Source organism: Vipera ursinii (genome assembly GCF_947247035.1).
Source record: "Vipera ursinii genome assembly, chromosome: 1".
NCBI classification, from domain to species: domain Eukaryota; kingdom Metazoa; phylum Chordata; class Lepidosauria; order Squamata; family Viperidae; genus Vipera; species Vipera ursinii.
The window spans coordinates 191,097,860-191,112,113 of NC_139512.1; the positions used below are offsets into that span (position 1 = coordinate 191,097,860).

At 42.6% G+C, this 14,254-nt stretch overlaps 1 protein-coding gene across 1 annotated transcript in view; it reads left to right on the forward strand.

The window, feature by feature from the left end:
* TNFRSF21 (TNF receptor superfamily member 21) overlaps nt 1-10,866 on the forward strand; it is a 37,369-nt gene extending 26,503 nt beyond the window's left edge. The window contains exons 5-6 of the mRNA XM_083350288.1: nt 6,792-7,011; nt 9,526-10,866. Coding sequence (XP_083206414.1) covers nt 6,792-7,011; nt 9,526-9,755 — 450 coding nt within the window. The 3' untranslated portion in view covers nt 9,756-10,866. The remainder of the gene's footprint in view (nt 1-6,791; nt 7,012-9,525) is intronic.
* Nucleotides 10,867-14,254: the final 3,388 nt, after the last annotated feature.

Here is a 14,254-nt window from a genome sequence, read left to right on the forward strand (position 1 = left end):
GAAATCTTCATTGCTTTCTTTCTGTGTCAGAGCTACTAGATCCTGCTGTTTGTCTTCTTCTTAGCTCACAGTTCTTAACCTCATTTTCCTCTGTCATTGCTCTTTGTGCCGAAATATATTGAATAGTTATAGGTAATTTTGTAGAATCCTCTCTTTGGGAAAAACATGTTCCGGTGAAGACAAAATTCTAGACTATATTTGTGATTCTCATCTTGGTTATTGTAAACTTGAAGACTAGTCTATTTTTATCCATATTGGAGATATTTTCAAATCATAGGAGACATTTTTCAGATTTTAGGTTTCATTGGATACTTGAAGATCATGCCATTAAGTCCTTTCCCTTTTCCATTGTTCTTTCAAAAACAACCCTCGAAGTGGATTAGAATTGGATGTGGTAGGATTAGTTTTTGCATAAATGTTAATTGATTGGGTAATTAATTAATAAATTTGGAACTAATGTGAGATTTTGATTCTGAATTCATTGATTTTTGTTAAGTGATAATACTTGTTAGCCTTTAGAGAAAAAGGTTTTACATCCTGGACGTTAGAAAGTAGCAAACTAGGTCTGTTTGAGAATTAATTAAGACCTTCTCTATTCTTAGTACAGAACAGAAGTAGTAGAGAAAACTGTTATGGGACCACATCTGTGACCTTTTATATGCAAAATAGCTATATTTTTTTGTTTTAAAACCTGGGGGAACAGGTTGAATTAGCATCACATTTTCCTGCTGAATCCAGATTTCTGCACAATCCTAGTATTTATATATTTTGCTATCTATTGTGTCCCACAGTGCAGACATAAATATTAATATTAATATTAATTGGCTCAGTGGGTTAGGACACTGAGCTTGTCGATCAGAAGGTCGGCAGTTTGGTGGATCAAATCCCGAGTGCCGCGTAACAGAGTGAGCGCCTGTTACTCGTCCCAGCTTCTGCCCACCTAGCAGTTCGAAAGCACGTAAAAATGCAAGTAGAAAAATAGGGACCACTCCGGTGGGAAGGTAACAGCGTTCCGTGCGCCTTTGGCGTCTAGTCATGCCGGCCACATGACCACGGAGACGTCCTTGGACAAAGCTCTTCGGCTTTGAAACGGAGATGAGCACCGGCCCCTAGAGTCGGAAACGACTAGCACGCAACTGCAGGGGAACCTTTACCTTTTTATTTTATTGCTTTCAAGCAGCCAAATATGCTGCATGACCAACCTCCTACTTTCAGCGTGCAGTGAGATCCATTGCATCTCCATTAGACAGACATAGTCCTCTGTAAACAAAAATTGCCATTTGTTCAACTATTCATTTTAAAAATAGACTAAATCATATTTTGATATTCTTATTTTTTTTAATAAGTCACAATTCAGACACGATAGGACCAAAGACCTATCAGATGCATAATGGTCAGCCTGAAATAAAATGAATCCCACTGAAACTGAGAGGCATTAATGGTTTGAGAGATCAGCTTGATACCAGCTTTTTAGAACATAAAAGTATCTTCCCAGGTCTGCTTGCATTTCCTGAGTTATCACTCTCATGACACACATTTTGAAGATTCAGATACAGGAAAGCTGTTACTGTAATATCAATTTGGGATACTAGATAGGCTTTATCATTGAAGTAGTTCGTTTGTGCCTTCCATCTGTCTCCCTCCCCCTTCATTCAAGAGCAGATCTTTAGGCTCCATGTCCAGTATAGAATGGGAAAAATGTAACCACCAAAATAAGGTTTCATGTTGGACTATCATGAAAGGTAGAGGTGTGGGCAGGATCAAGTGCGCTCATCAGAAGTTGCATCACAGTGCAAGATCCACTCCTTTTGTATGTGCATACTAATGTCACAACACCTACAGAAAATTGGCAAAGCTTATGTTGCCTTAATATGACACTACTTTTGTCATTTGCCCCTCTTGATCTGCATCCCATAGGTGCCATTGAATACCGGTAGTAGTGTTTTCGAGAACATTGTATTTATTGCAATGTTTCAATTTCCCAAGCCATCACTACTGACTGTGTTTTTTCTTCTGGTGAGTACTGTATATGTGGTAACTTTGAGTTATGCACATTCCAAACATAATCTCTTTAAATTGGCTAAATGGTTAAGTTAGAACTAGTTCTTATTGTATACATCCTGTTTTGAGTTGGTTATAAATTAGTGATGATGACATTTGATGGAAGAGTTGGAATATTTGTTACTGCCATTAGTAGTTTAATGTACTTTGGAAATATTGTACTTAGTATAATTTCTCCTATATTATTTACTCAACTTTCAACTTTCAGAGCGACTAGTAGGGTCAGCATTGAGGGCCTTGGAAATTATAATCTAAAGCAGCTAGCAGTTGCTAGGTTGCCTACCCCTACCTTAGTGTTTTAGGGAGACAAAAATTGTCTTATGGAGAAATAATTAAATTGCAAGATCATTTTTATTCTTGATAATGCTACTTTGGGAACCTTTGCTTCCTGTTGAAACTAATGTAATGATAACCACATCAAATGCATGCATGATCACTCGATTGTCTTCCGTTGCAACTTCTTGTGTCTTATTGGAGGCAGCTGTATATTAGCTCTGGTATTCAGAATTAGACATTTTTATGGCTGTTTCAAGGAAAGAACCACCAGTGTACATCTATGGGTCCTGGGAAAGTGTCTTTTTTATAAAGAGCTGGCAATGATTTAGCATAAATTACTGTCTAGAAGAGACAACAACAATTAGATGAGGTAGTTTGTGTGGGTTCATGAAAAGGTTTTATTAGTACTAATGGAAGTAATTGCTTTGAGTGTCTCTAAGTAATACTATCTGTTATCCTTTTTGTCCCTGCCCTTCCTCTTTTGGCCTCCCATGACCTCATCTAGCTTCCCCCAACCCCCACCCTTGTCCTGCTTCAATCTCATCTAACACCCATCTTCGGTCTTCCTGTACAGAATGCTTGTTGTTTTCTGGGTAGAGGAAAATGTTGATACTTCAGAATTGCTGCAGCTATGTTTCTCTGCCCAGGAAAAAAGGGGCCTGACTTTCGAATCAAATAGCTCTTCTTCTTTTTTCTTTTTCTTTTTCTTTTAAAAAAGATGCAACCCAGCCTGTTTATGGTAGCAGGAATTGTTTTTCTTTATCAATAAGGATTGTTGCTGATTATGAAACCTTTATTGCCTTTGAATTTATCTCTGTGTTATCAGTTTAGGTTTAGAATTTTGATTTATATTGTCATGTGACAAGGGATTTTTTGCACGTTTATGATATGCAAAAGATCACAGATGATTCTGAGCCTGAATGTCTTTTTTGCCTTCACTTATCAGGAATGCTGCAGCTAGGAATGTTGTACTGATCAAGAGCATGAAGCCCTTCCTGAATTTTAGCAATTAGGATGGAAAGAAGCAAGAGCTGAGTTAGCCTTGATTCTCCTGTTCATGCCAGTATTGCCTCCTTACTCTAGAGTCTAGACTAAAACTCATATTGCAAAACAACATCAACAACAACAATAAAAAGCTGGGGAACTCTAGGGCCCGAAAAGAAGTTTCTCCTTGAAGATGGGTAGGGTAGTATGTCCTTCCAATGCTTTTTGTTGCATTCATTTTCATCTGGGGAGGTTCAGAAACAGCCCCACCCTAGGAAGAAAAAGTGCCTTCACAGATATGGGGAATGCCTACTATAGGCGACAGAGGACCTAAATTTGCATATGGAGCATTCCTGGGAAAAGGTTACTCCCTCTTTAGTGGTATTATAGATCTAAGAATCTTTCCCCAGCCCCTCTGAGTATCTGTCCACACATAGATCTCTCTGTAAAATGGGGACGAGAGGAAGAACAGGCTAGACCTAGCTAGGTCTGTTCCTGAAACAGTGATATTTAGAGGAAAATTACAGTGGGAGTAGATAGAACTCTCCAAAAATCACATCAACACACTAGCAAAACCAGGGAGGGTCTTTGCCCCTTAACAAAATCTCCCCTGTTCTTATTGCCATAACTAGTGGAGGGGGCTGTTCAAGACTGTATCATTGTCACCAGAATGAATGGTAGAAAGGTTTGGTAGTAGATATGCATCAGTTATGAAGAACTCCTCAAAAGGTAAAGAAAACAATAAATCCCTGTGGCCCAGACCGCTCATTGTAGTCATGTGCAGATAGGTAGAATTTTAAAGAGGCAAATCCTTCAGTCTAAAGTTCATTCCCTCACCATATTTTATGGTGTTTGTAAACCAAGCTGTTATTGTCTTATACAAGAACAAAGGGTGCATAAGAGTCCACCCCCAAAAGGAGATCATGGGGTTATCGAACATCTCAGTTCAAACATTTATTGTGTAGTAAATCAGTTCTTGCTTTCCTCTTTTTGCTTGTGGGAGATTCATGTGCTCTGTTGAGTTCATTTGAGTTTTCAGACATTCTTATATGAATGCTGCTTTGTGCAAATTGTTAATTGAATTAGATGGATGAAAGCTCTGTGTGTGTGTGTGTGTGTGTGTGTGTGTCTGCATGTGTTCTCTTGCTTTCCCGAGCCCCTCTCTCTCTCTCTCTCTCTCTCTCTCTCTCTCTCTCTCTCTCTCTCTCTCTCTCTCTCTCTCTCTCTCTCTCTCTCTCTCTTGCTTTTCCCTCCTCCTCCTGAAAACAAGGCACAGAGTGAATCAGCATCCTACTCTGAGGATCATAGGATGATTGTTGGTGTAATAGCACTGAGCAATTTGGCTGATAGGAACAGAAGATTCCAAAGACGTTGTTCGATCTAAGCAACCTTTGCAACTCTAGGAACAGCAAATCAGTCGCAGCTCATATTTCGTTCCTCATTACCCACCTCTTCTCCCTCTACATATATAAAACATGGCATTCTTTGGTAGATAATATTTCTTTCAAAACTCTGGTGAAGAATTACATTAAATATTTGTCTGAGAGTGGATCTGTGAATGCCAGAGACTGTGCTCTTTCTGAGTGCTCTTTCACTGATGTACTAGAGTTCTATTGTCCTTTTATTATTATTCCTGTTATTCATGAAAATCATTCTTTTCAGATACTTTTAGGACTTGAAGATTCCCCCACACACACACCCAAACACTTTCAGATTTGCAAAGGGGTTTCAATAGAAAAACACAGATAGATTAATATCATGTTTCAGTGGAGTAGGCAGCATTTTATTTGGCGAAGTGTGATTAGACACCAAAGGAATTTGTCTCCAGTGCATAAGCTCTCAATGTACTTGCAAAACAACAGAGTAATAATAATCATAATAATGCTACCAATAAGAGAAGGTAGTAGAATAGATGAAAAGTCCCAAAGGTGCTTTTTCAGGAGGCAACTGGACTTTCTTGTTTTTCTTTGAAGACGTCATCCAAGAAGCTTCTTCAGCTCCAACTGGATGGTGGGGAATGGAAGGATTTATATTCCTTGCAGACAGCTGGTCATTTGCATTCTTTTAAAGAGTCTGACTGAGAATCTCCATAGACACTTAGTGCAAAAATAGGAAAGGGGTGAGGTAAATGTGTGCATGGGAAATGGTCATTTTAAAGCAGCTACCTGCTATTCTTTTCTCTTTTCTTGGGTATTAATTAATTATAACTGAATCCAAAGGAACCCTGCTGTGTGTTTCAGGACACTTAGCATTGTGAATAATCATAAAAATAAGCAGAAAGCTGTAATACAATGGCTTGTTTAGTCGTTTGCTCAATAAAATTTTGTGTAAAGATATTGGCGGGACTGGTACAACACATTAGTGCAACACACTTCTGACTACTCCCTGTTTATAAACTACTTGAAAGAAAGGGGAAAAACATTTAATTTCTAAAAAAATAAAATTCAGGGATTCAGCCTTAGGAGAACAGTCTTGCTTGTTGTAAAGTATATGAGCTGACATAACCATTTTTTTTTCTGTTTTCCCTCAACCTGGCTTTTGGCATTGTGACTGGGAAGGGCTCACAGGGCCTCAAAATAGGGAGCAGCCTGTCTTTAATTTTGACCGGGCATGGCATTTGTCAGAGTTCACTGGTACTTTTTTGAAAGTAAAATAACAATTATATAAAGACCTTAGTGAAATTTAACTGTGCATATTATGTTGATAAAATCTGAGGGATTCCTTTGTCAAAGTTTAAATAAGAACCTAAGACACGTTTTATTGGTCCAGGTCAAATGTCTCTATTTGTCCAGACAAAACCATTCTGCTTCATTTGTGGCAACCTAGTTGCTTCAGTGACCCCATAAATTGGGTATGAAATCAGTAGCCATCTCTTCTTTAGCTCTTCAGCGATTGGCAAAGAGAGGCCTATTGTCTCCAGTATTAGACACCATAACCACTAGCCTTGTTTGTTTGTTAAAGTTATATTCCTCTTCCTAATTGGAGGTCATGATAGTTTGCTTTCCATTTGCTTACCTCTATAGAAATAACTCTGGGAAATGGGTTGGGTCAGAATCACCCAGGAGGTTTCCGTAGCTACAGGGAGACATAAACCAGGTCTCCACAGTCCAACAACTTAACTACTACATCACACTGTCCTTCCTTATCTAACTATGAATTTATTTACGCTCCCTTCAAAGTTTTCCAGGCAGTGTCTATCACTACATTTTTTAGCATTGAATTTCAATTTTTATAGCATAGTCTATGGAGCAGTACTTCTCTTTGTCCATAATTTTAATTTCATAATTTCAAACCATTCAGCTTTACTGTTTGGATAGTGAAGTGGGAAGTTTCTTGACCTGGCAAAACCATCCTGTTGTCATCTCATACTTTTCTGAAGAGACCTGCATGTTCTAATGAAAGGGGATTGGCCCAACTTGTCTCAGAACACTAGTATGTAATTTATTCCATATTATGTCTTCCTGTTTCAGCTTGAAGCTGACAAGTTGGATCTTCCGGTAAATTCTGGACTACTCAGCCCCACTCCCAACCCAAATCCAAAGCCAGAGGCAACCATAATCCCTGTGGAACCATCTCCCTTGGAGAAGAACAAGTGCTTCTTTGTGGATGAGTCCGAACCTCTTCTTCGCTGTGATTCCACCTCCAGCGGTTGTTCTGCTCTTAGCCGAACAGGCTCCTTTATTACCAAAGGTACTGATCTTTTCTAGTATGAAACCTCAGTTGTTCACAGGGCCATTGTTTAATTTCATTCAGAATCAGATGTAAAAGGAACAGATGGGCATATTCAGAATGCAGACTTCAGTTTTATCCTCCAAACTACAGCACAGATATTTCAAAAACTTAGACTGCACATTTGGCAAATTATTTAGAAATTGCTTTTGGCTTAAATTGCTTTTTGCCCAAGTCTGCTTACTATCATTTATCATTCATACAAACAGAGTTTGTATATTTGGTCACAACAATATAAAAAAAGATGTTGAGACTCTAGAAAGAGTGCAGAGAAGAGTAACAAAGATTATTAGGGGACTGGAGGTTAAAACATATGAAGAATGGTTACAGGAATTGGGTATGTCTAATCTAGTGAAAAGGGACGCGGTGGCTCAGTGGGTTAGGACGCTGAGCTTGTCGATCAGAAGGTCGGCAGTTTGGCGGGTCAAATCCCGAGTGCCGCGTAACAGAGTGAGCGCCTGTTACTCGTCCCAGCTTCTGCCCACCTAGCAGTTCGAAAGCACGTAAAAAATGCAAGTAGAAAAATAGGGACCACTACGGTGGGAAGGTAACAGCGTTCCGTGCGCCTTTGGCATATAGTCATGCCAGCCACATGATCACGGAGACGTCCTCGGACAAGCGCTGGCTCTTCGGCTTTGAAACGGAGATAAGCACCAGCCCCTAGAGTTGGAAACAACTAGCACGCATGTGCGGGGGAACCTTTACCTTTAATCTAGTGACAAGAAGGACTAGGGGTGACGTGATAGCAATATCTCAGGGGCTGCCACAAAGAAGATGGGGTCAACCTATTCTCCAAAACACCTGAAGGCAGGATTAGAAGCAATGGATGGAAGCCAATCAAGGAAAGAACCAACCTAATTTCTCTAAGGAGAAATTTCCTGACAGAACACTCAGTGGAAGGACTTGCCTTCAGAAGTTGTGGATGCTCCATCACTGGAGGTTTTTAAGAAGAGATTGGACAACCATTTGTCTGCAATGGTATCAGAACTCATGTTTGGGCAGGGAGTTGGACTAGAAGACCTCCAAGGTCCCTTCCAACTCTGTTGTTCTGTGATTTCATGGCTTCTTCAACAATCCCTTATTTAAAAATGTGGTTTATTACAGATGGTCCTCACTTAATGGTAATTGGGACCAGAAACTCCATCACTAAGAGACATAGTTGCAAAACGTGACATTATGGGGCCATGTAGACGACAGTTGTAGCTGTCCCAGTTGCTGTCATTAGCCAAATCCCATGTGAATGCAGCATCTCCCATGGTCATGTAATTGCCACTTGTAACATCCTACTGGCTCACCCAGTGATCACATGGGACACTGCAACTAACATAACTGCAAGCTGGTTGCTTAGTGTTCAAATTGTGATCATCCAACTGAGTGGACACTACAAGGGCTGCAACCTCAAGGAATAATCATAAATAAACAGTGCTGTTGTAATTTCGAATGGTGGCTGAATGAGTGATGATTCAACAAGGAGTACTTGCATGCACAGACTTGGCCATTGTGCTCTTATTTTCAAGTGATACTGATCACACCTAGGTCATTTAAGGACATAATCTGTATCTGAGACTCCTGAGCCCAACTCATCTATTACGGTACAACTGATTCTTTCTGGCTTAAACTATACTAGAAGGAAAAGGGGGAGGGCTGTTACTGCTGATTTGGCAACCATACACAATCACCATTCATCTGCTGTGTACGTCATATTCTGCGTGGATCACAATGGTAGGGTATTATTACTTTCTCACTGGGCAACAGACTCATAGCTCAAGCGGTAAAAGAGTAAACTGAAGGTTTATTCTATGACAAAAGAAAAACAGCAGAGTGAAAAAATCAGTTGTGTCATAGCTTTTGAATATAAAGGAAAGCAGACTTCAGTGACCCAGATCCTCTCATTTCATTAATCCACATTTAGGCTTCCTTCTGTTAGGAGACAGTTGGGGCACACAGAATCTTATGAGTTGGTAGACACTCAATTCATGGTGAGTTGAGAGCCATTGAGCCATCCTCCCTCCCACAAATTTTAATGATTCCGAGCAGCTTGCAAAATGTCACAAAAGTTATAGTTCTACTAAAAGCTATCAAAGTAAGAAAATATAAAACGCTATAAAAGACAAGGATAAAGATTTTATGCTGAACAAGGTGGAGGGAGGGGGGTTGTTGTTCAATCCTGGTGGCAGTTTATTCCACAATGCAGACGCTCCCATGGAGACACTAGTGTTAATTATTGACGTTCAATGTTTTCGTGGCAGGACCTGTCCCCAAAGTTTTCCCACTGATGGTCTCAGACTGGGACGTGGACTATGGAAACAGGCCGGTCTGTAAGCAGACTATGGAAACAGGCCCGTTTAAATTCAGCATCTGAGCCCAGAAAGCAGCACTGAAAAGACTGCCAAGCCTAGTGACCGGAAACACAGCTTGGCGCAATTCATTCCTTGCAATTCTGTGATTAACAGCCAATTTATCTTCTTTTCTTAGAAAAGAAAGATACGGTGCTGCGCCAGGTGCGCCTGGATCCTTGCGACCTGCAGCCCATCTTTGACGACATGCTTCACCTTCTAAACCCCGAAGAACTGCATGCTATTGAGGAGATTTCACAGGCAGAGGACAAGCTGGATAGGCTTTTTGAAATTGCCGGCGTCAAGAGCCAGGAAGCGAGCCAGACTCTTCTGGATTCAGTCTATAGCCACCTGCCTGATCTGCTTTAGACGTGGGCCACCAGAGGCCCTTTGCACCTACACACCGGCTGCTGCTTGTATGCGCTTGGCACGTGTTAAAGATAAGACATGGGCAGGATATTTTGTAAAAGTCGTGGCCAGTATTTTCCTCTTAAGTTTTCTTTCTCTTTTTTGTCTTCTGACAGTAGTTTGCTCTCATGGTTATGGTTTGAATTAAAAGATGTTGTTTTCCCCTCTTCTATTACATTTTAATTTTCATTCAGAGCTGTAATTGTAGCCACCTAAAAACCATGGATTATACAATTCATAATTTACTTATTGGATTTGGACTTGCATTTTAATCCTTTTAACTTTTCAGAAGACTTTTGGATTTTTCTTTAATTTCAATTTGATTTTTCTTGCCCTCTCATTACTTCGAATTCTTCTTCTTTGCTCTTTTCCTGGTTAGTTAAATTTGCTTTTCCTCAAGGTGACTTTAAGAAAAACTACTGCTGAATGATGCACATTCACTGGTATTTTACTAGCACAGCTATTTATTGTATGGTTTTCACGTGGACAAACAGATAACGATAAGTGACTTGTGCTTCTCTGGAACTAGAATGCTGAAACATTTCAACTGTAACTTCTTCAGCCTTCCAGACAATGAGATCTTGGCCTGCAGCTGAATGTAATTCTGTTTGCTTGACTTAAGGCAGAGATGTTGCCTTGCCCCTGTAGGATCTCAACAGGCTTAATCACTTAGGAGTAGCACCTGGAGCTGGACTCTGGAAAGCAAAGGAGAACCCTGGTGGTGCCACATTTCTCATTCTATAAGATTTATTGATATGTGCTTCAAAATTGTCCTTTTGTGGGTTTTTATACAGATGCGGCCAATAAGTTTATTTCAAGGCCTTCATGTGGTCTTTGAAATTCTTCCCCATCCCCACTTCACTTTTTATTAAAAATGCTGCATTGTGAAAAATCCTGGCTCTGCTATATTTGCATCTACTGTGCTCCAGGAATAAATCAATCTACCATCATGCTTATTTAGGAGACGATATTGCAAGATGGCAACATGATGAGAGGGGATAGAAGGAGAGAACTTTTTTTTTTTGAGGGGGGAAAACCGGTTGCCTTCTGGTGTACTAATTTATTAATAAATACTAGGTGTTTGCTATGTGATAATGTTTCTGTTTATCCTCCATAACGGGGACTGTAAAAGCAGTTCTTGCTGTCTGAGGCAAGGGTTTAAGTGAAATCATATCCTGAGTTCAAGTGCATGCGTGTGTATAAGAAAGGAGCAGTCATGGGAATGATCATGGGTTCAAATCTGATGCACCAGTTTAATATAGTGGTTAAAGCATCAGGCACAAACTGGGACCAGACCACAGGTTTTAGTCTAACCTTAGGTACATAGGCCTGACACTCTCAGCCCTTGGAAGAAGATAAGGCCAAGCCACTTCTAGAATCTTGCCAAGAAAAATGCAGGGACTAATCCAGGAAGTTGCCAGGAGTCAACACTGACTCAAAGGCACCCCTTCACCATCGCCGCCACCATCACCAAGAGAGAGAGAGAGAGAAGATACTTACATATGTACTTGCACAGACATTCAAGTAGCTCAGATTTTTTTTAAAAAAAAACAGGCACATTTGTCATGTGGTTTTGCATTCACTGAATGTACAATTAAGCTGACTTCACAGAGGAGGAGAATTGCAAATTGCTCACCATGTGTTGCAATCCTCTGGATTTGGCACAAAGGGCAGAGTCAGTACAGTTGGTAGGCATGCAGTTGAACAGTTTCAGTCCTGTGGCCTATAGCTGAGTAGCAATGATTAAGGGCATACTGTCCTTGGCACACATTCAGTGCTTTTTTGGTAGAAAACATCATTTTTACTGCCTCTTTGTAAAATAATAGCATTCCATGATTCACGCCAGACGTACAACTTATGGTAAGCAGACTTTAAATCTCTTCTGGTAGAGTCAGGCATGCATCTTAGGACTGCAAATTGTTTTATTGCTTGGAGGATTAGAGCCTGTCTTGCACCTTGAGTAATGCTTGTTCTCCCCATTTGGCTGAGGCTGTCTCTCTGCAAGTTCTCAGGTTCAAACCTTTGTAGGGGATTCTCAGAAGTGAGGGAGCTGCAGTTAATCTACCTCTGATTAGGGTGAGTCTTAAGTCATCAATAGAAGGGAGATTAGTGAGATCTTTAGTGCTAAAGGCACAGCACTAAAATTTCAAAGCCAAAAAATTTGGAGCATGTGGGATGTCTGTGTGTGCTCACAGAGCAGCTGTCTTTAATTCCTTAAAGCAGTGATGGCGAACCTTTCAGAGACCAAGTGCCCAAACTGCAACCCAAACCCCACTTATTTATCATTGGGTGCTGGATGGGCGTGGCCCACTGGGTGGGCGTTTCTGCAGTGGCCATGGCAGACTGCATGGGTGTGGCTGGGGTGGGTGTGGCCACCTCGATGTTGCTCGTGGGGAGGGACCCCTGTGGGGGCTGGGCATGATCGAGGGAGACCCAGGGAGTCTGGCAGATGGGACGGTGGGGCAGGAGGCTCATCCTGCAGGGTGAGGTGAGGCAAGTCAGGGGGCAGGGTAGGGGTGCCATTTCCATTCAGCATTTCTTGCAGATGTCTCATGACCCAAACAAGGTAACATCAGCAGTGCCAGAAGAAAATGGGGTTTGTGGAGTGGAGGAGGAGAAAAGAGGAGGAGGAGGAGGGCAGTTGTGGATTCCTTGGTCCTCTCTAACCTTTGTGGCTTTCTTGTAGACGTCTCATGACCCAAACTAGGTAACATTAGTTCACTTATTATCCCACTTTGGGTCCTGAAACATCTGCAAGAAAACAACCATCCTCAGAGACAAACCCCCCCCCCCAAGGACCCTTCATTTTAACTCTGAGCCAGAAATATTCTCCTTGATTGGGATTCCGGACCATCTCAGGGCAGAAGAACCTGCCTGGCAGGACCTCATTCCTCTTTCCCATGGGGCACATCCCAATGCCCCCATCCTTCCTCCACCATTTCCTGGACTCTAAAGGCCAATGAAGTTTCTGTCAACCACCAACCCCAGCACTCCTGGTTTCTCCGAGCTGCTCCACCATCTCTAGCTTTGCCTACCTCTTGGGGCTTCACCTAGATGCGGCACCACCACCCCCCATTCATGGATCGGGAAGCTCCTCCAAAGACCGACTGCATCCTCCCTCCCAGCGTCTCCCCTGATCTTTCATCGCCTCAGCTCCACACAACCCCTCACAACTCTGAAATAACCTTCCAGGAGCAAATTCTCCTTTTTTATCACTCACCCTGACTGCCCCTCACAAATACCTCACCCTTCACCCTTCACCTGCTCCCCTCAGACCCATAACTGGTGCCCCACTCCAGCAGCCCCACTCCAACCGCTGGTGGGGCTGGGTCCCTCCGCGATGGTGGGGGTGATGTTGAGGGCCAGTGGCACCAGTTTCCTTTTGGCATGGCGGCAGTGGCAGTAGTGGTGGAGGCTAGGACTCACATTCCATAGTGCCTAGTGAGGGACCCGCCTCAGAAGCAGCAGCAGTAGCATCGTCATCACCAGGCTTGGCTGCCCTAAGCGAGGCTGAGGCTGCAAGCAAGGCCTAAACCTCTCAGCCTGGCCCTGAGGTAAAAATGCAAATAGGTGAGAGGAGGAGAGGAAGGGGGCATGGTCAAAACATGAGCACATCATTTGGCGTGTGAGGGAGAAACTGGAAAATAATCTCCAACTCACCATCCCGCCACTGGCTGGGGCTCTCGCCACCATCCACCCACACTCTCCTTGCAATTGGATGGCTTTCTAGGGAGGTTGAGGTAGGCTGGATAAAAAGGTTGGGCCGTAATTTGAGGACCCCTGAGCTACCGCTTTGATGGCTCTGTAGGCAGAGCTGCAAAGTTCTCTTCTCTGTCAGAAATTGCCTTTCTTTCCTTACCTGACTCCCAGCCCCATGCCGTTTCTCCTTTGCAATCTGCCGCTGTTGCCACGTGCAAGGAAGTGGACGTTTTTTTGGGGGGGGGGAAAAGGTCAGTCAATCAATTCAAACTTCACTATCTTTCACGAGAAGTTGGAATTGATTGATTGACCTTTTTCCCAAAAAAAACTTCCTTTGTTTCCTTGCATGTGGCAGCGGCAGCGGATCATGAAGGAGAAATGGCACAGGGCTGGGAGTCAGGTAAGGAAAGAAAGGCGATTTCTGGGGGGAGCAAGGATTTCTTCACTTACCTGCCCTACTTGTTCCGAGACCACTTTCTGCTCAACCACATTGCTCTTGCCAATGGCCCGACCGTCCACTTCAGCACCCTCCCTCCCCGAGCCTCTGCTCTCCACCTGCTGCTTTGATTGGCCTGCCAGTCCCCACCTCAATGCTCTGCCCACCACCGCCCAGCATGGCTGCCCCGGGGGTGCAGGGACTGGCCTGGCATGGGAAGGGCACACGCCCCACCCTCCCACCACCATGCAGGGTAAGGTTGCTATGCCCGCCCCCGCCCAGATGCCCTCACCTCCCTCAAGTGTTTTTTTTCTAACCTGCCTTT